Below are 27,744 nucleotides of genomic sequence, written 5' to 3'. Positions count from 1 at the left end.
GTCAAAATGTATTATGATATAATAAATTATAAAAAAATAGCAATATTTGAATTGTTTTTCACCATAGGCTATTTAGGATACACTCATCACTCACTTTTTAGACTTATCATCAGATTTCACAATGACGTGTGTGTGTGTGTGTGTGTGTGTGGGGGGGGGGGGGGTGGATGAGTGGGTAGGTTGGTGTGTAGGCCTCCCTCGCTCCCTGAGTTTCCCTTCATAGCCTCTCCTTACAATAACAGCGAGTGATGGATGGTGGCGGCGGTCTTGTTATTGTCTTGCGCCATCAAAACGTTCTGTCTCACCGCGCGGCTTTCTGTAGTGCTGTGACCGAACGGTGATGACAAGTTTACCGTGGAATACAGTTACGTGGCGGGGGCGGTGTTTTTCTAAGCGGTAAGGCCCCAGCGTGGATGTGACATCGGGAATCCCATTATCGGTTACTCTGGGTAACTCTCGTGCTCGAGACCCTCAGAGGAGTGACGCATAAATATCTGTCCGTGCGCTATAAACATAACGGTCACAACCCCGCGAGAAATTAAACAACGACTCCACCGCGAGATTAAGAGCCGCGCGATTTACTGGTCTAAAAACAACTGACCTTAAACACAGACCACGTCAGCCTACATTTTTCTGGTCTGACTTCTTTAATTCCACTTACTCTGAAAAAAAACATTTCATGTTTTAAGAATTTTGGAGAAGGCTTTAAAGAGTAAAAAAACGTTATCATCAGTAAAAGTGTTTTCTCTTATTTTCATAACGGTTAAAGCCACGCTTATCGGATGACAGATATATCATGATAACAAGAAGGTTTACGTTTCTTCCGATTAAGGGAATTAATCATGTTATCTGTTGAAGGCAGGTTGACATGTCCCCTCGTCGAAGATTTTGAGAGAAAAAGGTGGAGCGAAATGATAACAAGGTTCACATAGGTCAAAGCAAAGTGAGTAAGCATGAACTATCAGTCCATGTTAAATCAAAACCCAATTAATAAATATGTAATACAATTCCATTTCAATCACTATAAAACATCAGCAATATTCATTTATTTACAGTTGTCTTTTTGCCATCAACTGCTGACACCAAAGGCACTCTTGACACCCTGCGTAAAAGCAAAGCTATTTTACTCTTATAATGTCTTTTTGTTTTATTTATTTTTCTAAAAAAAAAACGCGATGACAGCATTTATACAAAAACAACTGAATAAAAATCACACTGTATTGCCTTGAACCAGCAAGGCATTGGTGTGAATATTTAAATAGATAGCAATTTCTCTTTACAGGAATGCGAGTGAGGATGTGGTCCCCAGTTATTCCCACTCGTGTGTTTAGATAGGAGATGATGTGGCTATTAAGTTTTGATAGAAATACTTAAAATAGGTCCATGTTTAAAGTCCAATTTGTTCCTCAGGAAGCTGTAGTCCCACATAAACGTGTAGAAGTCAGCATTTCTTTGAGCTCGTTTTCTGGCTTCCCCGCCACCATAAATGGCCAAGTCTGTGGAAAAAATAAAATGAGTGTAGGCCTAAATGAAATACAAGCTGCAGTTCAATTATAGAAAACATACCAAATTACAGAGAAAAATACAGTTTGGTCTACATTACAGGCTATGTAGCGATATACCTTCTCTTTTTTGCAAAGTAAAAATAATAAAGAATATAAACGTTTATGGAACTACATCAAAATAACTCGTCGCCAATTCTCTTAGGAAAACGGACGGTTATATTTCTAAGCACTGCCAAATTAGCTATGTTTTCGTTACTACAGATGGATGCTAATGAATATCCTTGCTATGGGGATCTAAGAAAAAATTCGATTATTAATCGCTACGTCACAATGTAGTGTGACATTTTTATGAAATATTAAAACATGTCTTACCAAGTTGACTGGATGGATGTAGCCATTCTCGTATTTGTCATTGGCCAGTATTTGTCGCAGGTGCGCGATGTAACTGGAGGCCAGCCGCAGCGTGTCCAGTTTGGAGAGTTTGGTGTCCGGTGGAACCCACGGTAAAGTTGTCTTCAACCGAGAGAAAGCTTTGCTCAACACTCGCATCCTCGCCCTCTCTCGCGCGTTCGCCGCGTTCCTCTGTCCCGGTTTGCCATCTTGGGCCACGCCGTTAGGTGCCGATTTACGCATGGCTGCTGACTTGCGCCGCTTTCCCGTGGTTGCTGTAAATTCTGTAACCGAAGCCCCTTCGCAGTTGGAACTGTCCTCTGTGCTCTCGTTTGATGTCCCCGGGTCTTTACCGGAACCGAATTTCAAAAGACCATCCAGCAGCTCAGACTCGTGAAATTCATCCACATCGCTGATGGAACCGGTGGACATGTTAAAGTGAATGTTAAAGAAAAATCTGTAAAGATGTGAGTTTTGAGTGAAACGTGTCCTGTGTCATGCGCGAGCTGAAGATGACCGTAACTTGTAACTCACACGCTGAAGGGTCCATTTATCTCTCGCGCTTAGGGGCGTGCCCCCGCACGCGGCAACAACATACTCCTTTGGATATTAAGACGAAACCTGTTCCGATATGCTTCCAAAAATGCGTTAATGACCAACGCTGTTCAAATTGTGCAATCATATAATATTCCATTTTCTCACTCATGAAGCAAAAACAAAGTTATCTAGTTGAAATGTAGGCAAAAATCACTGCAAACATTTAATTTATGTTTAAGGTTTACGCATAAAAACGAGCCACTTTAATTCCTTTTGCAAATTTATCTTGAACGTGACACAAAACAATTATTCAGAGCCCTATATCATAATCTAAATAAACAAACAAAAAAAGTGCAAAACCTAGAAGTGAACGTTAAAGATTTCCCATTAAGATGTTTAATTATATTTGTCTTAAAATGTCTATTTATTGAGTTGTTTAATAAAAAAAATAGAAGTTAGGCTAACAATAATAATAATAAATTGTAGGCTTCTTAATATGTATTGCTGTTATGTACAAAAGTTGTTACACATTCTACATTTTGGTAACATTTTTTATATTTTCATATTATATGCAATAACATCAGTCGGAAATGGCAACATAATAAAAAATTGCTAGTTTATAATTAAAGGGCAAATGTAAATGTTTGTATGTTCCACGCTATGAATCAAGAAGCACCTGCAGGTTCGCTTTGAAGTGACAGGTGGCATGAACGGGATTTAGAAGGTAGATCTCTGACCGGAAAAGTTGTGCGCGCGCTTGTACAGTAGGATTTTTAAGATGGCACAGCGATGACCCCACGAGCAATCGCGTATGGGAGAGGCTGTGAAGCTTTCAGCACCGATGCCCTCTAATAGGATCCCACGAGAACCTTCTCAAATGGCCCACTGGCGCCTTCGGAGGGGCACGTGAAATGGATACTCCGCGTCCCCAAACCCCATGTTTTGCTATTTTAATGGCACCCCACACCGGTCTCTAATACAACCTCCTAATTCAAGCCAAAACATCCCGATGTGCCGAGGTACTAAGTGGCGACGTTAAACGCGACTCGGGAGTGGTTTTAAATCAGGCGATGATTGCTACGACACACACGGGGGTATCTGGTCTCTCCTCAGTATTTTGGTTTGTGCCCATCATCCCATGATGCTCTTAGTTATGGTTACGCACATAATAAACCAACACGCTTGTAAAATTGCAGCGACATTAAGAAATTTCCAAAGAAGATACAGATAATTCTCTTGAGATCTAACACATACACAACGTTACTGTCTATTCTAGCGTCCTCTATAAAGACAGAATAAGGTATTTTAACCTTGCCATTGTTCTTAAACAACAAATAGGTTATATAGATCTTATTTATTTTATGAGCAAGTCAGATTTGGTTAAGATGCATGTTTTAATTCTATAACAAGCTAAACAATTGGAAATCTGATAAAAAAAAATCTCAGACTGTGTAAATGTGTCTGCACCTCCCTCCCTTGTGGGTGGGCTGGTCAAAAGAAAATAAAAGAGGATATAAGATTAATCGTCCTGTCCTAGTGCAGCATTACATGAAGAGCTTAAAATAGCCTCCATGTTTCTGAAGCCTGCAATCACACTCAGTTTCAGCTCATCTTTCCTGACACTAAAACAAAGAAAGATAAACAGACAGGTTAATACAAAACAGCCCCTATATTGTATGGATGTATAAAAGGAACTCATGTGGACATGCAGTAGTTAAATTTTGTAAAACATTTTAATATAACATATTTAAGCCACATTTGGCTACTTATGATCAAAGGTATCAAACCCTGTAAAAACAAAAAAGGTATATAAATGCATTCTTGAGGAGTTATTAAATACTAATCTAATAAATAAAGGAATGTTCACATGTGCAGTGACACACATTAAAGGTTATCTTGCTTAATTTACTTAAAGTAAAATATATCAGTATTCAAATTGCAGACTGAACTTGTTTAACACACAATATAAAAAAAAGCTTTTTGGAGAGAAAATTAATCCATAAAAAAATTAATTTTAACTTGAAAACATAAATAATATTACACTACAATTCTTTCAGTATTCCAGCCCTTTTAAAAATAACTGCACATTTGTAATATTATAAACGTCATTACTTGTAGGGATGATTTTCATCCATTTCAGAAGTTTCTTTTGTAATTACTGACTGCATATCAGATTTGTCTCTCAGTTTGTGTGCTCTAATTGTTACAGACAGCAACAGGTGAACAGCAGCCTGTAAAAACGAAGAATAATGAAGCCCGATTGAACAAATGCAATGGAATGAGGTTTTCTCAGCAGTGTTAGAGAGGATATCACTAATTAGCTCTAAAGGGTCAAAGGTTGCTAGAAACTGGACACTCAAATGCCCGCATCTGACTTAGAGCTTAAAAACACACACACAAACTGCATACACTGGGATACACACACACAACCAAGAGACGTGGTCACTCAACTCGCAAGATGACAGATCCAGACAACTGCACACGCACTTAATCTTACATGAGGTTTGACGACACGCTCTGCAACGTGGCATCTATCAAATGCCCGTTTCTGCACAGAATTAAACCGCAGGAGAGGAAACAATTCAAGTGACAACCTTGGTAAAGATTAATTAGAAAACAAAACAAGACAAAAATAGTTGATTTACTGGCCAGCAGACAAATGAGTCAGTTGGGTCAAACATTGTTGAGTCATTTAATAAAAACATAACACCTCATGAAAGACTTGATATCTGACAAACTGTTAATATAGACGGATGGTGCAGTTTAAATGCCGCATAAGAACTCTGTTTTTAAAAGTGGAAGTCTGACACATCTGATAAATTGGAATGTATCAGACAAATCTGTGGGTTTCGAGAACATTAAGCTTCTTTCTTTACATCAAAGAAGCAAAATCTGTGGGTTCGAGAACATTTAGCATCTTTGTTAACATACTTATGAGAGGGCCAGTCACAACGGTTAGATGCAATAGTTTCTTTTGTCTGTTCATCTGACCTGGAGGATAAGAGATGCAAGGAGATAGAAAAGGGCATAAAGTGCAGTCTGGGATGGACAGTGACCTGTAATGGATCAGCTGTTGGATATTATCAAGATGTCTTGCAGCTGGGTGTGTGTGTTGTATTTGTGTACGCTGGTGACTTTTGTTGGTGTGTGTTTGTGGGTTGTGTAGCTAGGAGTGGCTGTACTCCCCTGCATTGGAGCTTCTAACGGCCAAGGTCAATGTCCATAGTCGGAACGCAAGAGTGTTTTGGCTTGTCGCAAAGTTTAAGGGAGGGCACAACTGCACCGGACGTGAATACTTGTAAGAGAAAAATCCTTTCAGAAGCTACAACTCAAGAATAATCATTTTAATGAAAAGCACTTTGGAGGAAGAGAAGAGTGTCAAGCAACTGTCAGTGACCATTTTGTACATATCCTTAAACAGTCAAATGTATATCCAACTACCATATTACTTCTTAAAAAACATTTATTTAGCATCTTTCCACTACAAAGGACCTTTTTAAACAGAAATGTTCTACGAATGTTAAATCCAAAGACACAAATTGCTGTTCTATGGCATCAGGAAGCATCTTTGTTTTTTAGGAAAGTAAAGAACAAAACAAAACTAAGTTTCCAGTTGGCAAATGTCTGCACTTCAATGTGAGAGTCAATGATTTTATTATAAAAAATGTAATCAAACTGAATGGAATGTTCACAAACAGCATTTTGTCTCAGACCTGTAGCTGACAACACCACTTTCATCATTTATCCCCTAAATCAGGAGGTCAAATCCATCTCCAGATCTAATAATTCTTTATGGAAAGGTCTTTTAAAGATATGTTTATATAAAAGACAGACATGCTTTGGGTTCATCCTAAAGTTGCATGTGGGGACGGCCGGACAGATGTGGGGTCACCCCAAAGCTGTGTTTATGGGACGGTTTGTGAGATTGAGCCGAGTGTCTGATAAATCGATCGTGTGAGGCTGAGGTTATTTACATTCTATCTCTCACACGGCCAGAGATAAACTACTCTCTCTTTTACATGGGCTTCATCACACTCAACCTATTGCTCCTCTTCCCATCACTTAAAAAGTCTATGCATACATACACACACATACTCCAGGTGCATGAAACGTCATACTGCAAGTATGATTGTGTGTGTGTGCATACTTGGGGATACATTTTCCCATGTGAATAAAAGTTAGATAAAATATCCCTTTTGGGACTTTTTAAATCCGAAAACACACATAAATAAAGTAAACAATCTCTTGAATTCTAAAAATGTAAACCTTCAATTAGTGCCTGGGTTAGAATAACTATCCACATAATTAGCACTATGAATAAGACTGAGGCAGATAAAAAAACTAGAGAGAGAAGGAAGGAGGCAATCTCTATACATGCGAGTACTGTAGGGAGTCACAAGGGACAAACTCTCTATTTCTTAATAAGCAGAGCCAGAATGAACTACAAAGTTAAAATATTCCATGTCCACAGAGAGCGTGTTATCATCAGGACGAGAATGTTGATCAGCAAGGACTCCTAACTGACAACCCCCAAATTCCCCAGCATAATTTAGGAATCAAACCTTTCACGCTACTCTCTTCAGCTTAAAGGTCCAGTGTATTAAATTTAGCGGAATCTGGTGGTGAGGTTGCAAACTGCAACCAACAGCTCACTCCACCCCTCCTCGCTTTCAAAGAATGGTGGCTAACACAGGACTAATATATCATCACGTTTTCATGTCTTTCATCACGTTTTCATGTCTTTGAGCCAGTTTGTCCATTTAGGGCTACTGTAAACAAGATGACAATTCCATGTAAGGGGAGCTGCAATGTGCGTAAATAGAAATAGCTCATTCTAAGGTAATAAAAAACAAAACGCTTAAATATATAAGGTCTTCAAACACCCCTGAAGACAAAGGTATGTATATTATATTGCATTTCTGTCAATAGATGCACCAAAAATTACACTCTGGACCTTTCACACCTGCTCGCTTTGTAAGACTGTGACACTCACATGCGTCATGTCCTTGAACACATCTTTAATAGTCTTTTTCTAGATATGTGTATCTAAAGTGTTTTTTTCCAAAGACCTTCAAAGAAATTATTTTCACAGACAGGAACCATTGTTGCTTTTCAGGTTTATTGTGGGAAACATTCAGAAAAAGGATCAGAGGCCAGCGAATGACCACCTTGCAATCACAGAGAAAACAAACCACCTAGCATCCCGGCAACCATTGTGAAATAAAAATGTATTGTAATTATAAATAAATAAAACAACAATATATACACACACACAGTAAAAAGGCATTTCTTGAAAATGTAAAAATATAGTTCTGCGTGCTTTGTACAAAATATTTCCAAAAGCCAGCTGTCAGTCTAGACTAATCCCATAAACTAACAGTTTCTTCCTTTCTCTTTTTTCTCTCATATATACGCTTGATATTTCCCAATCCCAGTGGCTGTGTTTTTGCCAGTCATCCCATTAGCAGGATAATGTGAGAACTGGACAAAACTGTGCTGCTCATTTCGTAACGCAGCAAATGTGACTTATATCTTAAACACTACACAGACAACGCACTCGTACACCAGCAACATACTTCCATCAGTCTGTTTGACAAATCTGACACCGCTTGTTTATGTCTACAAACAAAAATTTATATCGTGCACTAAAGCGAAGCGAGGGGCAATGCTGGGAACGATTTGGATGGATGAAGCAATTCCTCTCTCCTCTCTTGGTTCCAACAACTTTTTTCTAAGAATTTAATTGCAGTTTAACTACTTCATATTAAGAGTAGCTTGCTTGACAAGCTACAACACCAATGCATAAAGCCAACACACTCCCACATATACGCTGTACACCATCTTATCACCAGAAATGAGTCTGTTAGCCAAACTTTATGGTAATGAGTGGTGTGTGTTTGTTTTGCATGTGAGCAATGAACAACCGGAGGCTGATTCTGACCCACTCCCAGGAAGCTTAGATATCAGACTGGCTGAGATGGAGCTCTCTGGGGCTTCTGCAGCGCTGAGCTCATGGCGTGGAGCTGATAACTGGGCGCAGAGAGCGCCGGGTGTCGGCCCAGCCAGGGAGAAGCCCTATCACAGAAGTGATAGTAAAGACATGATGATAATGCAATATGTCTGGAGCTCCTACATTATGATACTGCACATGACTGCCTCCCTATCCTAACAAACAAACACACATTACTTTATTTGGGAGATTTGGATTCCCATCAAATTCCATCTAATTTCTTCCACTCAATTTGCAAACTTAAAAAAGATGGTTTCATTTAAAATGGGTATACAAATAACTTGTATATTCAAAAATAGATACACATATTAACTGAAATATAATTTAAAAAGAAACCTTAGACCATATAAAAAAGTTTTTATTTCTACGGTACCAAAACAGCAACATTATGTAATGCATACTTTAAAGATGCATGAAGCCAATTCATAAAGGTAAACAGATTTGAACGTATACAAAGGGTTCAAATAAATGTTTAATATAGGCCTAAAGTGAAACCTAATGTTATATGAGAAACGTTCACAATTTCTATGATACCTAATCATTATGCAATATTAACTATCGCTTGTGCATCCTGAAGCCAATATAACAGATTTGGAATAACAGAAATCACCTCGTGAATAGGACAAATGGTTTTAGTTTTGTGGATTTGTGGTGTCATTTTTTTATCTAAGGACTACAATTCTTCTATATCTGAAGATTGGTTGAGCAAACACTGACCCACAAAGCCCACCCCCAAAACTGCCACTTCAAAATCCTTCAGCACTCTGTCAGATGGGGTTGGTCTAATGTGGTCTAATGTCTTCCAAAAGGATGTTACTACAGGAAGGAAAACGAGGAAGGAGAAGTGGTCCCTGGGGTGTGCACGTTTGTGTGGACCTTAAATGAGAGAATCAAAGTGCGCAATAGATCAAGGAGATGTTTCTGTAAGCGCCGATCAATCAATAACATGTCATTATGCTTCACTACACTTGACACTGAAGAAAATGTGTCTGTCGACCTCCTTTAGATTTACATTTGCATAATGTTCTTATTGATAAGGAAAATGACAAAAGTATAACAGAACACACACCCTTATATTTTCTTTAAACGTGAGCTGTAAGTGGTCTGTGCGTTTCTCGTGTTTTGGGCTCGAGTAACTCATGGAGATGGAGATGCGAGGAGATGTCATCCAAAGTTATGATCTTTGAGGGTCTTTGTCTTTTAACAGAGTTGCTCTCATCTGACTTGTGATGCTGCGCTCTACATTCAGCTATAAACAAAACAAAAACATTCACTGTAAGTGAAATCTGCGCTTTCGTTTGACTTCTACTGTGAGAAAACTTTGCGTAATCGTCACATTGACATTAGTATTGTTACAGGTGTTCGACTAAATATTGTGAAGGGGAAAGGGGTTGACTCGAGTCAACTTTGGCTATTTATTTGTGAAAAAATACCTTTCTCAAGAGAGCGAAGACGAGTACGCAATTATTTTTTAATGCCTTACATTGACGCATTTTTTATCCTGTGATGCCATGGGAGCTGAGAAATCCCGAAAACTGTTGGCCTCTTTAAAAATGTATGTAAATTATATACTGACATATATATTTTTTAGTGGATAAACTCTGCTGGTATATTTGAGTAAAATATTTTTTATTTTGTTGTTTGTGAACATAAGGGTCACGTGACAATGCAAATAAGGCAATGTGGTATAAAATGTAATTACATACATGTAAGCAGGCATACTATACATTCCGACAGTCCATTGGAAGTCTTATTTAACATCTGTGAAAAAAGTTGTATAACTAACTGTAACACTAATTGTTTTGCATTGACTACCCTAAGCCAAAACAGACCCCTTCCCCTAAAAAACGTTAATAAGAATAAAAACAAACAAGCATTGTTTACTTTACTTCCTTTGTGTTCTTTAACCGCCATCCATTCTTCGTTTAAATACATGATCTTTGGCTATATATTTTTTATTTGTTAATATGTTGTTTGCTTGCTGTTATTTGCATTTTTATCTCTGTTTATTGTCTGTTTAGCTCTGTGTTAAGTGTCTGTCTGCTTCTCAAGAGACCAGCTGCAGCTATTCTACAGCACTTCCCATGTTCACACACATTCTAACAATTTTGTTTTACTCTGTAGAGCTGAGGCTGCAGTCATTACTTGCTATTTAAGCTCTGTTATACAGAGATGAGGTGAGCGATGACTGATGATTGAGACGTTTTATTTAGCGTCAACACTCGGGGATAGTCACGGCAGAGTGATTTATTTATAATAAGTCCAAGCACAATTTCTCATTCAGATAAGCTGCATACACACATATAAACACCTTATATGTCCTCTGCTCCTTTTTATGGTCCTTTCATCTTTTTCTCGTTCTGTAAACATGACACAGAATTTAGCTAAAGTTTCCAAAGATCATGCAGTGTGTGACACTCGTGTTAAAGACATACATTGCTGCGGTTCTCTCTTTAAAACGGTTCACACAAAAACTAAATTCTGCAAATTGCATAAAAAGCTTCCCCACTTTAGATGTATAGGTTGCCCTTTCTTTCTTTCTTTCCTTTCTTTTTTAAAGTGAATGTCAAACTCCAAAAAGATTTAGTTTGCGTATGAATCATGGCAAATCACCAATGAAATTGAACAACACCATGTCTGAATTGGGCATAAGCTTTGCATTTTCAAATGCATTGAACAAATTACATCATATACCAATACATTATAATTTTCTTCAGTTTCTCAGTAAATAGGTTTCTCTTCTGTGTAACCTCAGTTTCCGTGAAGCACATCTGCCAAATATTTTGATAACTGTCAGTGAAAAACTTGTGCAGTAAATCTGCATTATGGCCAGATTTCAAACATAGTTTATCAGATTCATCCACACATTCCCTCACACTGCAGCCGGTCAGAGTTTTTCCAAACAAGCACAAAAATGCTTAACGTCTCCAAAACGTGTCAAGTCTTTCTGTCAAGTTGGTGGACGGAGTTCAGGCCAAGTGTCTTTGGAGGAAAGAAAACAAGCTTAGTGTTTGAACTGCACTTCTTAGGAAACCTCCTTGGGTCAAAGGTCAGACTGTCTCTCAAACCGTGTCTATTTGCATCTCTTTGTACAAGTTTTTGCATCTTCAGTTGTGACCCGTATCTTCCGGTTGTTTATGTTTGTATCTCTGAATTATGATATATAAACCCATTTAATTCCAGTATGTTGCCTCCTGGATTGGTATAAATAATGGGTTTGGCAGAGAAGAGAGGTGTTCAAAAGGAACCAAGAAGCAAAAGTTGTGCAATTTGTGTAAAAGAGTTTTCAATCCATCATGTTAATGACAGTGTGATGGTCCTTATCTCTCTTCCTCATAATAGAAGATAATAAACATATATACTCTTCCCTTATGTCATTTTTTCTACACCGTCTCATTCACTTCTTTCTCTCTCTCTCTCACACACACGTGCACACAGGTGTCTGAGAGGGGTTAATGCATATGTCCACTCTCTCATCCATACACAGCTGTACAGATAACTTTTAACCCCAACTCCACCGAAACACATATGAGTGAGGGCTATTAAAAAGTGCTGCTAAAATGTTTGGAGAAAATAAATGAAAGAAAACTTATTATGAGATTGCTTTGATTAAGACTAAATAAATAATCCCTTTGAAATAATATTTCCCTGGACCTTGTTTAATAAATATCTTGATCTATTGATTTTCAAACGAAGCAGAATACATTAATGATTATTTAAGTTACCTAAAACAAAACCTCTGGAAGGGAAGTTCTCTTGGAACAGAAGAAAATGGGGATGTGTTGACGGGTTAAATTGTTCCTCTTGTAAAAGAGAGAGCTGTTCTAATGAAATTACACAGGTGTATGAATCCGGCCGCAAGAAAAACATTTACAACCTTTGCTTCCAAAACCACAAAACCCCAAGACCCTACAAACACACCCTCACATATTTATATAGTTATTAATATTAATAGTTCCTATAATAACTTCCTTGAGCAACATTGTGTGACTGAAAACGTTGTGTACTTTTTACGTTTGTGAGGGGAGGGTTGAATTGGAGGAGTTGAGTGCTCCCTAAACTGTGTTGGTGTGAAAATGTTAACCTCAAAAAGATAACACTAACACACTGAAAACACTACACACATTCATAGCGTATGCACTTTAAAACAGCAGACAGTGACATATGTGTCTGAGGTCAAACAGTCATTCACCTTCTTATCTGTTCTGTCTCACCTCTTCAGTCATTCACTGGTGCTAATCAGTCCAGATATATTTTGGTACTTCCAGTACAAAGAATAGGACAACTTGTACAATTTCTACCACCAATTACATTTCCTTTGTGTCATGATCACTCCCTGACAATGTTATTATATACAAATCATCCAGATTTAGGATGAGATGGCCGCAATCATGCATAATGTGCACAATAATAATAGCATTTTTTCTTTCATTGTGACTAAAACATTTTTGATCTGTTGTGCAAGATGTGCTGCATGAACCAAATTTCCTTTTTGTTCAGAAAAAAGCTGATTTTTAGAACTCCACACATTAAAACACTTCATCTTGAATGACAGCAGAGGTCAGGAAGAGCTGTGACATCACTCACAGTGGCAGGGGCCCGACTGACGTCATGACAACTAAGTCGGCCTCTTCCACCTTTTTTTACCAGTTTATTTATCTCAAGGATTGGATAAGAGAATGAGAGAGAGGCGAATAAAGAAGGTGTTTGTGATGAGAGAAACTCATTTTTATAAACACATCTTCACTGGCTTTCTTTGTCAGTCCAAACACAGCCAACGAGCCACACCCTAGCACTTCGTCTCCTTGAAAACAACTGACCTCTTCCCCTCCATCCCCACCTGTGCCAGTTCCTCTGGCAAGAGTGCACTTCCTGTTATTGAAAAATTGCAGCTTTATGGAAACAGCACAAATATATAAAATAACATTAAAGGTGGCTGGTGATATGTAAAAATGTGAATGCTGTCTTCTAAAACAACACATATTTCAATCCTTCTCTACATATTTTAATGTAAATGTTTTGGGATTGAATGACTGAATGACTTGCTTTTAATTGAACTTTATTTAAATGTATTCAAGTTAGAAGAATGTGATGATGGTTGTGTGATTTAGATGGTAAGAATGAATGATGTAAACACTTGGAAGTTCCCAGACCTGTGTTTATGAGTGAAGTCGGATCTCACACACACATGCGCGTGCTGTCCCTATGTCAGCTCTCTTTTTACTGCTAAGCGCAGGAAGACCAGGCACTCTAGTCTTCATAAATCTACCGTATTTGATTCACGAGTATAAACCAGTCGATAGAGCAGGTGTGCATTTCTCTGTGACTATGATTGCGTCTCTTTCTTTTTCATCTCGATTTCTCTTTCCCAGTTCTGCACTCTCTTGCTGTTTGCTGGTTTAGACCGTTCTCTCTTCTTTCTCGCCAGATGTGATGAATATACTTAGATCTCAGAAAACTCACTCTCCATGATTTTACTGCATAATTCTTCACAATTGCTTCTATATTTGAAAACTATCAGGAAACATCACATACATTTTTATGTGTTACAAGATATATTTGCATAAAACTAAGGACTTATTCAGGTGATTATTCATAAATTAATTGAAATAAAAACATTGAGATTTTGTTTGAGGTTTGCAAGTTATGGTTCAAAATGTATATAAAAAAATCAAGAATTATTATATGAACAAGGTATGACTGTTATTGGACGTTTTTAGCAAATTATTAAAAATAACATGTTTAATTTGCTGTGTTTTAAGGTATATATACTATATAATTTCCTAGAAAAACAGTCATATACAGTATGTCTCTCATTAAAATCATCATTAGGAAAGGTCTATCATAAAATGCTAAATGCATTTAAACATTTGTTCTAATACACCATTATCTCTAGTTTATTTTCTGCTGTGTTGCTACATATTTTAACGTATTGCCTTAAATCATTATTACTAGTCACCCTATATATTTTGTCACTGGGTTTTGCAAATATCTAACCAGTACAGAGTGCTGTTCCGGTAGCCCCGAGAAAAGCCTCATACTGGAAGTAGTAAAATTTTCAGTACTTCATGTATTTACCTGAAAACGCTTGAGATAAGAATGAAAAAGTAAGACTAGGTCAAGGCATAAAGAATGTACTATCTTAGATGGTGGCTTTCCAATGTGTATCATTACCTAGAATGCATTATTGCAGTCTCAGTGTTTGGTTTCTGTGATGTCCGCCCAATGTAAACATAGAATGGACGTTATGCTCCACCCTCCTTGTTTACAAATCACCCTCAGAAACATGTCCAACAGAACAAGTGCTGTTTAATATGACATTTTAGCTTCTCGGTCTCAGAACTAGACAAAGAGGCGTCCAGATGGATTTGAAATTACTTTTACAAGGGTTCTAAAGGGTTCCAGAACTCAAATCATCCTGTAAAGTCGTCCGATGCCCTTGATCTGACCCCAAACACTCTCATACAAAACCAGTCCTTTCCCACGCCTGACGTGCATGAACATCATCTTTACTATCACAACATGCAAATTCAGCGTCATCCTTGAAGTCAATGTGCAATGCCAGTGTTGATGTCATTTTACACAGACGCTTCTATCCAATGCAACCTAAAACACATTCAAAGGATACAATTTATCATTAAAAACGTTTCCTGTGATTTGAACCCGTGACCTTGGGATTGTGAGCGCTATGCACTACCAGCTGATCCACAGGAAGACTTAACACAACACGGATAGCACTTTCTTCATCTGACCTCCCTAGTAGTTCCACTGCAGTAAATGAGAATGATGGTTCTGGAAGTGACCAGAGCAAAAGCTGCGGTTCTTTTTCTCATCCAAAGATGAGACGATAGGAAAACAGAAGATTCAAGAGGAGCTTGGTGGTCAGGGTTGGGCTCACGGAGAAGCAGGGAGTAATGGAGAATGTGTTTACTCTGTCTGTTCTGTCTGTTTATGTATCTTCTATCTTAATGAACAGTGCATTATTTCTCTCAGGAAGGGAATTTCAATGATGCTAAGTTCTATTTTATAGTCTATAAACACACTTAAGACTCTGAAGTTCCAGTACAGCAGAGGGTGCGGCGTGAGGGCTGGAAGGGGGTGGGCATGGGGGGACGCCGCTTGTGGTCTGACACTGCGCTAACCTGCTTTAAATCTCAGGCTTTATAGTAAACAGCTCTGGACATCTCTACAGGGTTTTCCACACACAATTTATTTTATTTACTTCAGTATATTTCTGCCAGAGAGGCCCTTGAGATTTCACAAAGCCTATCTGGTAACCAAGGAGGGACTAAACAACAGCACTGAATCACTCCGAAGCTATTGTGCTGTTTTGCTTGGGAAACGTCCAGTTTGGAAAGAGAGAGACAGTGAGAAGAGTCAAGGGTTCTGGAGTTATGCATAGTTCATCCCAGCCTAAATTAATACAATCTAAATGGCTTGGTAAACACATTCTATTGAACATTAGGGAAAGATCAAAGGAATACAGCCTTTATTCTGGTGACCTTACTGATAATATCCGCATAAATGAAATGCAGGCAACATTACTGCATTCAGTAATACGCTTGTGTGCTCATCTTCAGCCACTGTTCAATTTCCATTGAGACAGCTGAAAATTCTCAGCTAGATCATCTTCTCTCAGACATGTTAGAGTGGCTACTTTAAGTTTGTTGTCACCTTTCCAGAAACCGCATCTGTCCAGATGTATCCACTTTGGACAAAATCCGCTGACCCCCAAACCTGGAGCAGAGATAGGACATAATAAACACAGCCGTGTAAAGCTGTGAATAATATCTCTGGACGATACAATCAGACAGATGGAAAATGTACAGTTGTTAATGAGTAGCCTACCACGTGGATGCAGATTCCCTATGACATCATTGAAAATGTTACATTAACATCTAATCCTCAGATGAGCAGATGCTTTTAAAGACGTTTGGGGCACAAGATATTATCCAAGTCAAAATTCATGGATTTCTCACAGGTTTAAAACAAATGATGTGCGCACCCCCTAGTGTACAAAAAGCATGCTAGTACTGTCCATGCTGTTCATAAAGATACATTGTCCAGTCAAGTATCCTTTTCAGGCGCTAGCCTCCATCTTTGTTCAAAATTAAATGTTTGGTCTTTTTCAGTTTTTGACATTTCTATGAAAGTAACTATACAGCTTACATGAGGACCTATATACTACGATTTTTGGGGGGTTACGTTCTTATAAAACGTTTCGTAAAACACTGCTTTAGGTTTAAGTCTACAAACGTTATATGTAACGCTAGTTAGTTGTGACTAGCACACATCTCTTGACAAGAAAAATTCAACACAGTTTACCGAAGACCAATCACACTAAAATATGGGCTGTTAATGTAAAATGGTGACGAGTAAAGTCGGTAAAATGAACAAATTACCTCGAGTCGAAGTTCTATGATTTTTATCCGCTATAGTCATCCCGTCCTGAAGGTGGCGCTGTTTTCTTTTCAAACTGGCATTTCCCCGTCTCGCGCAGGAACTGAGAGACCCTTGACAACAATCGCCGGTTGTGTGTTGTATGTGCGTTGACGCTTTTGTTTACTTGTGATGCTCTTCCTTCCGTTCATTTGATTTTACTACAGTTTTAAACGATCTTGCGTTCGTTTTTATTCACGTTTCCCGTCCACGTTTTTAAAAGAACTCATTTTCGACCGTAACGTTGAACGCTTCTCATCAGTCAAGTAAGTTAAAGTTGTATTAGCGTAGTGTGTGTACATTTTTGTTACAACTACAACGCTATCTCTACTAAAACAAATTTACGGTCTTTCGGCAATGATGTCGACCAGTTATGCTGGATTTATAAAAATCGAACACCATTACTTGTTTTTGAAGCTAAATTGCTAGCAAGCGCGCCTAATGTTTTTGTCTATGCGTTGTGTTAATCCTTACGTTTAAGGTGCGCTGCTAAATGAACAAACGTTGTTGTAATACAATTATTCCTTATCATATTTAAGCTCCGTTGTTTGGGCTTGATACACAAGTGTGACATGTTAACTTCCTGATGCTTGGCTGGAAGAAGTTACTTTTTGTTTTGTCGTAATATTAAGAAACAATTTCACAACAGTCACGATCTGAACACTTAACACTAACATGATGACTTGTTCAACCTATTTTTTACATATATTGCGGGGGGCATATAGAAGATCCGAGGTTTAGGGCTTTTGTTTAGGGTACAATGAAGGTTAATGAATTACCACTTGGTTACCATGTCAAGTATTTAAGCATTACATTACACCCCCTAAATATTATTATTTAATCCTGACCTGTCTGAATATATCATCCACATTCTATGTAATAACAGTATGCTACTTGAATAAATGAAATAAACAAGCAATCGGTTGCTTTTGGCTCATTATTGAAAACATTGTTTATCTTTTATTGCAGGTTGTGCTGCTTTGGATTGTGACATGCATCTGTAAAGGGATTGTCAAGCTTCAACCACATACAAAGCAGCCCCATGGAACCCAGCAATGATGTGGCGCTTGATATCATCATTACCAACGTTGTGTCTGTCTTCAGAACCAGATGCCATCTAAACTTGCGCACTATCGGTCTGGAAGGCACTAATGTGATCTACAAACCAGAAGTAGGAGTAAGTCTAGATATTCAAAGCTTTGAAGATTACTCTAAGTTCCTATATTCTGCATTATTATCCATTATTATTATTAATTAAATGCACTTTAGGTTAAGCAGATTAGCTTCAATATCAGCATTATGTGTTGCCTGAAATGATAAATGTATGTGGCCAATCATTAACGCATATTCATGTTCTGCGGATGTTTTTTCTTTTTCAGAAAGTCCTGATGAAGCTACGAAAACCACGTATCACTGCCTCTATATGGTCGTCAGGGAAAATTATTTGCACTGGAGCAACAAGGTCTCTCCACAATTTGTAATTCTAATGACAGGAATTGTTTGTTCTGTATTCTAGTCTTGGGAAGTTCCAGGTATTCATTTAACTTGTAAATTTCATGCATTTTTGTTTAGTGAGGAGGAGGCCAAATTGGGTGCTCGACGGCTGGCTCGCTGTCTGCAGAAGATTGGATTCAAGGTGACTGAGCAAATTTATTACTACTTCATGATTTTGTAGACTGCTTTTGAAAACGTACCAATGTTTTTTTCAATTTTGCAGGTGCGCTTCACAGACTTTAAGGTAGTAAATGTGCTGGCAGTGTGCTCCATGCCTTTTCAGATCCGTCTTATTGAGTTCACCAAGAGTAACAGGCCCATTGCCAGGTAATACTTGGTTTTGTTTCCAGGGTCCTCTAAATCGATTTTTTAATACAGTATATAATTTTCATTGTACTATTGCGTTTCAGTAGTGGGTATAGCTACATTCTAGATGGGTCGACCATTACTCAAAACACGTGTTGACATGTTTCTTGGACTTCTAGTTAATTACATTTCAAAACGGGGGCTAACTATGTTTCCAACAGGGACCGTGCAAACATATTATTAAAAGTCTAATGAATATTCAGCTACTCAAAATGAAACACTTATAGGTTCTTTCTGTTTTCCTTAAAGATCATTAATGTATAATGTACTTGACACATTTTTAGTCATTACACTGCTTGTAAGGTTAAACAAACAAAGGTCATTGTTAGTAGAAGGGGAACAGCGCTCTCTAGTGGTGAAATAAGTGTATTCTGCATTGAGCAATATAAGAAGTGTTGGTTCATCAAACGGCACACCATGTTCTCCTGTATTTGGAGAGCAGCAGTGGTCTCACAAGTGTTTTTGCGTGTGTGTATTTTTAGCTATGAACCTGAACTCCATCCAGCTGCATCATACAGGATCAAAACCCTCAGGAGTACAATACAAGTGTTTTCTACCGGCAATATCACTGTTACGGGTAAATACACGTCTTATATTTCATTTTATCTTTCATCACTCCTTAAATATTTGGAAATTCGTATCCTATAAAGCTCATACAGATAACTAATACCCACACCATAAAAATTATTTCAAACATTATTTACATGCCCTCTTGTCACTTCAAACCTGTAGTACTGTCTTTCTTCTGCAGAACACAAAAAAAGATATTTGGCAAAATATTGGTAACAGAACAGCACAGCCCCCCATTCACTTCCTTTGTAACCAATGTAACAGCATTCTTCTAAATGTATTATTTTGTTCTCTGCGGAAGAACGTCATACAGGTTTGAAATGACAAGTAAATGATGACAGAATTTTCATTTTGAAGGTGAACTATTCCTTTGAGGCATGCTATGCTATCATAGCAGAAGATTAGAAAATGTAATGCCAATGTTGCCTAAAGTTTACAATGCTGCATTTATTTTGTAATGTTGTTTAATGTTATAATAAATAACATTAAGCTTTTTAAAATAAGAATAAGAAAGGCTTAATGCCATGACTTATTGTGTTTTTACCTCTTTAGGACCAAATGTGCAGAATGTGGCATCTGCAGTGGAGCAGATTTATCCTCTTCTGTTTGAGAGTCGGAAAACACCGGCATAGAACACACACAGTCATAGGCACAGATTTGAATTAAGCACCTTATCATTGAACATTTTAAGGCTTGTAACTGTTGTACTGTATGTGTGTACAAGGCAGCCTTTGCCATTTCACGTCCAAGCGGGTCTGGGTCGTGTGTTGTCAAGAGTCATGCCTTTGAACATTGACCTTGGTGTCTGGACCCCACTGCGAATAATGACGACCTCTTAAAGCTCAGAAGAGGACCATTAGTGCATTGACATTGTGTTGCAGATATTGTGTAGTTAATAAACACTTGACCTAATTGTATTATGATGCATGGACACCAAAGTTAAAGTGGCAGATGTTTAAGATCACGTTTTACTGAAACTTTTAGCTAATTTGATTTTAGTGATCTCTTTATGGCTCATTGAATGATACCAGGCGTCTGGATTAAGAGGGCAAACACTTCACATTTAAACAACCGATGATGTATATCTGGTGTATGCTGTTGGACAAAAACACTCTGGGTTCTTGGTCCAGTGTTTGGTCCACGTTTATGTAATATGTAAAAACTTTTTGTATTTTATAATAAAATAACCCCTATATTAACTAATTTGTCTCATTTTTTTCATGTCTGCAAAATAAATTCTGAAACCTGATTCCCATAAATCATCCGCAGTAGTCACCATTTATGTTTGTTACAGGGTTTTGCAAATAGCTTACCAATAAAACTTTTAAAGTACTTGACACCGCAGCATGTTATCATTTAAAAAGTTTCTATTTCATAAATCTGCATTGTTTGTTCTGTTGACAAAGATCACTTGTATTTCTGAATCAACAGATATTTTGCATTGTATTACATAATCTGTTAATTTCAGATGTATAATCTGATTACATAATGCACGTTGTGCTAAAGAGACACAACTTTAGGAGGTGACAACGGCAGGGCTCAGTAGACAAATACTGAATTAATTATCAGGCCACAGATCTTGGCTTTGACTTACCATGGCATGATTATATTTGCACAATTTTCAAACAGTTGTGACAGAAGTTAATTGTAAAACGTATCAGTGTCTTAAAAATGTTTTTGAAAAAAAACAATACAACTGCTTGATTAAGATCTCGATTGACCCATCATGCCATGGGAAGGTACACTGTTCAGCTAAATGACATCTCCATGACACCCTCTCAGATACCTTGATAAGTACAGTCATAAGTTTGGCTGTCCTTTGAGTTGTCCGACTGTACCAAGAACAATCTTTTGCACACACAAAGTTCTTGCAACTCCACTAGATGAAAAGTCAAACGTTCGTGAGGGCTTTTTCCTCCTGTGAGAACTTTGTTTTAGGCTCCGGCTGTCCTCTATGACACAGCAGTTTGGTGTTCAAAGGATTCCTAGAAAACAATGCAGACTCTTGAACATCATGTGATGCACTTTAGCAAAGAAACTCCCTGATGCATGCAGTGTGTGACAGGTGTCAGTTGTAGAACAGGTTGCAGGAACATGCGCAGTCCTGTTAATAATGCTTAAATTTTTTAAAACATTTATGTTTAAAACTCAGTTAAAGCTTATTGATAATACAATCTTTATTAATCTATAAAAATTTGCAGAAGTGGTCTGTAAAGAGTAAACCCCAATATTAGCCCATATGTTGTAATTATAACTAGCAAGTTGAAAAAGTTTATATTTGTGTGTGCTCACTTCATGGCGAGCTCTTTGGAGATCTGTTCCAGCGATCGCCCTTTCGTCTCTGGAACAAATGCAATCACAAACACCACCAACACGAAGCTCATCGCAGAGTAGGAGAAGATCACACTAGGCAGGCCGATCCGCTCTATGAGAACGAAACATTATAATAAGTCAACATAATAAACTTCCTTTTCACTACAAACACTTATTTTTTGTCATTGCACCGTTCAAAAGCAAGTTCGCAAACTTGTGTTTTTCATTCCATCTCTGCAGGAACATCTCCACAGGTGCCAAATGAGCATTTGGCAAGTTGCCTCTACACACACTTCTAAATCTGAGATAAGTGGTCCCAATTCAGTCTATAGGAATGCTACAACTATTTATAATACATGTGCCGATTCAAAATATATTTTGTTTAAGCAAATCCTGCAGCTATTAATAAGCTATTTATGTAATGCAGGCTAATATTATTCTGGAGTACATCCTGTAAACTGTGGGAACAACACTTGTAAGATAAATTCTAACATTAATAATTGATCAAAGGTTTTTCCAGGCTGGTTACTTGAATCAAAACAACTCTTCTTGTTTACGGTGTGAAGTTAATGATCCGTGGCTAGATGAACAGGCCTTGCTCTTACTCTTAAAGGAACAGTTCACCCAAAAACAAAAATTCTGTCTTCATTTACTTACCCTCAAGTTGTTCCAAATCTGTGTACATTTCTTTGTTTTGATGAACACAGAGAAAGATATTTGAAGGAATGCTTGTAACCAAACAGTTCTTGGCCACAATTGACTACCATATCAGAAAAAATGTCTCTATAAATTTCTTTGTTCTGTAACACAAAATATATTCTGAAAATTGTAGGAAAGCAACAAGTTCTGGGGCACTTTTGACTACCATTGTATTTTTTCTTCCCATGGTAGTTAAGAACTGCTTGGTTACAAGTATTCGCCCAAATATCTTTCTCGGTGCTCATCAGAACAAAGACATTTATACAAATTTGAAACCACTCTAGGGTGAATAAATGATGTCATAATTTTAAATTTTTTGGGTGAACTGTCCCTTTATCTCCTGCAGCGGCTCGGTTGCTCTTAAAATATACAAATCTCTTTCCTTGTAAGATAATGTTGAAAAATATGTCAGACAACCTCACTTGGCATCCCCTGATGATTAAATCAGTTATTTTCATATTTCCTGCAAGATAAATTATGCAAATTAGGTCAAAGAGTTTTTAATAGGCTAAAAAGCCGACCAAACAAGTATTAGCTGCCTGAATATTACGTTTATGTATAATGAAGACGCTGTCATACAAACCAACCTACAGGGCACTCAATGAACCTAGGAATTTAGGAACAAATATTACTCATAACAGTTACTTGATCTTTATCTAGATAAGTACTAAAAACCTCAAACACACACTGTTGGGCCCATGTGAAGAGGTTAACTAACTTCTTCATCTAAACAGAGACAACCTCAATCCTCTTGGTTCTAATTCTTTTCAATTTATGCCAGAGCAAAACAGCTACACTGCATTCAATGTACAGTTATTCAATATCTCTATTCCCTGGGGATGAAACCCATAACCTTTGCGATGTTATAATGCAACTACATAATACTGCTTTTACTGATCTTAGATCTGTGTATGTGTGTATTACCTGTCAGGGTCAAAAAGGTCATTGATATCAGCAAATTGGTTGCCCAGTTGAAGGCTGAGATGACAGACACAGCCTTTCCACGGATGCCAGTCGGGAAGATGGCACTTAAAACCACATGTACCACTAAAGATGGATAATCACACACACAGAGAGGGAGCAACAGATATGGTTATAAAATGACAGAAATGGGCAACAAGGACGTTTCATTCCTAAAAATATTCATAATATAGAATTACAGAAACTAGCAGTTGTCAAATGATTCACAATTGCAAAATATATGAGCAAATCCAACTTTTCATCATGTATCTAATTTTAATTTTTAGTTTAATTAAGTGTTATGTATCTCCAAAATTATTATAAATATGTATAAATATCTCCAAAATTATTATAAATTTCTAACTATGTTGGATCTTTGTCCATATTTTGGGATTAAGGTCACAGAATGTTTAAGGTCAGGGATAGATTTATAGTAGGCCCTTAGGCTACAAAAAACACATATTATATTCTTCATATTATATCCATTCATTTAGTGTCGCCTCAGTCTTATTCCTAGAATGTTTAAAAAATGTAATGTTCTGTGTTCTAGGTTCATTTGAAATCCAGCTTAATCTTACTTGGTCCCAAGCTGATGGAGAATCCAGCTACATACACCAGCAGACTGACCAGGGAGATCCATTTCAGAGAGGGCGATACCTCATTAACAGAAACAGACTGAAGTGCAATTTTCGACCCGTCATCCTCAGAACGCTGAGCTGCTTGAGAGCTTGCATGCTTGAGAAATGCTGTCCTTTGATCATTCGTTTGATTTAAAATCCAATTCTCCTTCGTGTCATTAATGCTAATGAGAAAATTATTACTTTTATGACGGGATTGTCCATTCTGGTATAAGCCATGTGGAGTGTTTGTCTGAAAGTCAGTCTCATCTTCCATCCACAAAACAGTAAGGTTTGAGTTACTAATGGGCCCCATGCATAGGCTAGACACATGAGTGTGGCTCTGCATGGTAACGGCCCCCAGCGTTATCGTTGCCAAAGTCATGACAACAGCGCCGATGCACAGGAAAGCTTTAGGTCCCACTTTGTCCACCAGAAACACAGCAGGTATGGTCCCTCCCACCTTAACCACCCCAAACCCTGTGGAAGCGAGAGTCGCTGCCTCGTTACCGTGGAAACCGACACTGCTGAGAACAGTCGACGCGTACGCCAAAATGTTGGGCTGTCCGGTAGCCTGCTGCAAGAAAACCAATGCAGCGCCAATAAAAAGTCTGTGCAACATGTTGTCACGGGAACGGAAGAGGTCCAGAAAGCTGTGTAGACGCTCCGCCCCCAGGGCCACGGAAATGGCCCGAAGCTCCTCATCCACCCCATCCATTCCTTTGATGCCAGCGCGAAGACGCAGAAGGGTGGCATGCGCGTCTTTCTCACGTCCCTGAGCGAGCAAAAAACGTGGACTCCTCGGCAACAGAGGCATGACGCCGGCTTGCAGTAGAGCGGGGAGCAGCACTCCACTGAACGTGAATCTCCACCCGTCTGGAACCCCGGCGAACGCCCAGCTCATTCCAAAACCCAACAGCATCCCTAACACGACCATCAGCTCGTACACACACACACATCTCCCGCGCCAGGTGGCGGGTGCCACTTCGGCCGCGTAGAGGCACGACGCGGTACCCGAAAGTGCCACAGCCATGCCTACCAACATTCTCCCCGTCACTAATGCCCAGAAAGACACTACACACACGCTCAGAAGGGTGCCTAGGACACACAGCCATGCCGTGAGGATGATGGAAAAGCGACGGCCGTAGCGGTCTAGTATGGTTCCGCCACCCAATGACAGAAGAAAGGCTCCAAGCAGCAGAGACCCGACGACCTGCTCTTGCTTAGGACACGAGAGAGTCAAAACTTCCCTGAGTTGAAGCAAAGTTCCAGATATAAGACTCATCTCGTATCCCATCATCAACCCACTTAGGCATGCCACGGATACAGAACACAACACCAGCGCCGCACCATTGCCTAAAGAGAAAGAGAGAACATTCATTGCACAGTTCCCTGGAATAAATGATTTATTTGCTTGAAAGACACCATGTACTTTAGTTAAAAAAAACGCAAAACCTTTGCACCTTACTGTATCTTCAGATTATATCAACTACTTATATTTCTCTTAATAACACTGCAAAGTCAGTAGACACTCTAAACACAGTTTTATATTTCAGCCTGATAAACTGTATGTTTAACTCCAAAGATATTTTGAAGAATGTCGGTAACCGAACAACACTGGCCCACATTGACTTCCTCTGTATGTATTTCATACAGTCATACAGGTTTAAAACAACATGAGGTTGAATAAATGACAGAAATTTTATTTTTATAAGTTATGATTTGAATTATATGTCTTACATATCTTGTATTTTTAGATAGTCTGATTATTTCCAGACACGTTTACAGATAGTAAATCCAATGAAATTGCATTTTCAATATCGGTACCATAAAAGAAAGCATGTCTGCGGTTGAATACCGTTCATTCAGAAAACAAACCTTGACATATTCTCCTGTCGCCTGAGGGAACAGACAGACGTAAATGAATTATAGACGAGTTACATATTCCTTAAGACGTATTTTTTATTATTAATACAACAATTTTGATTTAAATGGATTTGGCAGATGCTTTACTCCAAAACAATTTTACAGTCCAATAGTCCGTATACAGTAACTTCCTTTGGAATCGAACCCATGATCATGGCGTGGCAAGCACCATGCTTTACCAAAGGACTCGTTTTTTAGCCACAGGAATTCATTTGGTTCCGGAGTGCTTTAAGGCTCAATATCTTAATACTGCTCAGAATGCAGAAAGAAATGTATAATTCCAAGGTCAGTTCCCTATGTGACAGTGTTCTTACCTGACTGCACAGATGGGCTTTTCTCAAGGTGAATTTGTGCGTCCTGCAGAGCTTCCTTGCTCTGGGGGTCAGAGGTCATCCTTATGGACTCTTCCGAAGCATCCATGTCCTTCTTGTGATGTAACTACAATCAATGTGATCAGTTATATGTAACATCCATCTTTAACAGTTCTATTCATTCATAACCTCTCTGGTGACATTACGCTATTTTTGCACGATGATAGTAAAAAATATCTTCTGTGCGAGCTGCAGAACACAAAACAAAGATGTCAACATGACATTTCCGCCAACTTCTACAAGAATCTTTCCATTGGGAAAACTCAAAATATACATTTGAATAAGATCTGCAATGACATACAGCACCAATAACAACGTGTACACAAGTTAATTTAAACTCATACTAAGCAACAAACCTAACATGCATTTAATACTTTATCTGCAACTGTAAACATATATCAAAGTATAACAGTATGTCCCAAAAAGGAATGCAGTTATAGACCATCTTGGATTTTCAGTATTGTTGACGTATAGACGCACAGCAAGTAAAAGAGCTAAAGATCATACAACAAGCGCATTAAAGACGCGACAGTCACGTTATTACCTCTTCGGTGTCTTTAACGTTATGGTAGCATCTCAGCTGACCGGTTCTCAACACCCGCTTGGCAGAAACTGTTCCGTCCTTGGGTCGACACACGCTTCTTGTTTTGGCCGCAAGCGACTTAAACTCCGCCCACGTTAGTCAAAAGAACCAGAAAGTGTGAAGTAAGCAGAAACGCACTTGAGCAACTTTTCAACGTGTTACGTGATGTTCATCTGACGTTAAAGGCGTTTACTTCTCTAGACTTAATGTTGCACGCTGTCAGTTGCATGTCTCGTTTGTTTTTGCAAAATACATCAGCAGTGAACGTCAAGAATAGTGCATTTATAATCAAATACACCGTAGTTTGTTCACGCAACATATGTTACGTATATTAAAGCTGTCTGTGAACGAAGGGATGGAATACAAACCCTTCCGCTGTCAGTATGTATAGAAGAGATTCATTCCATGCGGACATGCGCAACTGGTCCCAGTATGACATCAAAGCACCGCGAGAGTTGTTCGACTCATTTATTTAGCCCGATCTAAAGTATAATGAACATTTTATAATTCATTCGATGTTTAATCTATTCGATTAATGTAGCTGCTCGGTTGCGTAACGTGCAGACACCATTCGTAAACTGCTGAAATGTATAGGCTGCGTAAGTGGCAAGGTAAAAGGCTTTTTAATAAGGGTGTACAATAAACAGATATGATGCTTTACCGTGCAAATGTATTTACATGCTTGTACAAATAATATTATAAATAGTACCCATCGACCTTTTTCCTATTTGTATACGAAAAACACGAGCGTTGATTTCTCGATGATTTTGTGCCATCTACTGGCCAGGGAAGTGCAATTACACGAAGCGAAGGTGACAAAAAGCTAAACAAATAGCTGTTTGAATCAGTTTGGCAAATTGGGAAGATGATACGATTAATAAATGAGTACAATTATAAACATTCTAGAGACGTTTGGTGTAAGAACAAGATTTTTTTTGAGTGAGTTTCCAAACGGTTGGGGGCG

At 38.3% G+C, this 27,744-nt stretch overlaps 3 protein-coding genes across 4 annotated transcripts; 1 reads left to right on the top strand and 2 right to left on the bottom strand.

Moving 5' to 3' along the window:
- Positions 1–633: 633 nt before the first annotated feature.
- Positions 634–2,454, bottom strand: tcf21 (transcription factor 21). Its single transcript, XM_079477863.1, has 2 exons — positions 1,878–2,454; positions 634–1,496 (listed from the first exon to the last, which is right to left on the bottom strand). The coding sequence occupies exons 1-2, from the start codon at positions 2,325–2,327 to the stop codon at positions 1,407–1,409; spliced, it is 540 nt and encodes a 179-aa protein (XP_079333989.1). The 5' UTR covers positions 2,328–2,454; the 3' UTR covers positions 634–1,406.
- A 14,438-nt stretch (positions 2,455–16,892) lies between these two features.
- tbpl1 (TBP-like 1) lies at positions 16,893–20,512 on the top strand. 2 transcript variants are annotated; one of them, XM_079477861.1, is made up of 7 exons: positions 16,893–17,147; positions 17,851–18,058; positions 18,261–18,343; positions 18,454–18,517; positions 18,599–18,702; positions 19,224–19,318; positions 19,864–20,512. In XM_079477861.1, exons 2-7 carry the CDS (start codon positions 17,924–17,926, stop codon positions 19,941–19,943), a joined length of 561 nt encoding a protein of 186 aa, XP_079333987.1. In that variant the 5' UTR covers positions 16,893–17,147; positions 17,851–17,923; the 3' UTR covers positions 19,944–20,512. The 2 variants fall into 2 exon arrangements, with proteins under 2 accessions (XP_079333987.1, XP_079333988.1); XM_079477862.1 differs by having other exon boundaries at positions 16,959–17,147; positions 17,851–18,052.
- slc2a12 (solute carrier family 2 member 12) lies at positions 20,438–27,220 on the bottom strand. Its single transcript, XM_079477860.1, has 6 exons — positions 26,742–27,220; positions 26,141–26,264; positions 23,862–25,256; positions 23,248–23,370; positions 21,604–21,736; positions 20,438–21,296 (listed from the first exon to the last, which is right to left on the bottom strand). The coding sequence occupies exons 2-6, from the start codon at positions 26,244–26,246 to the stop codon at positions 21,203–21,205; spliced, it is 1,851 nt and encodes a 616-aa protein (XP_079333986.1). The 5' UTR covers positions 26,247–26,264; positions 26,742–27,220; the 3' UTR covers positions 20,438–21,202.
- Between the last annotated feature and the right edge of the window lie 524 nt (positions 27,221–27,744).

This window comes from Barbatula barbatula, assembly GCF_947034865.1.
Source record: "Barbatula barbatula genome assembly, chromosome: 17".
Taxonomy (NCBI): domain Eukaryota; kingdom Metazoa; phylum Chordata; class Actinopteri; order Cypriniformes; family Nemacheilidae; genus Barbatula; species Barbatula barbatula.
This window is presented reverse-complemented; position numbering and strand designations above follow the sequence as displayed.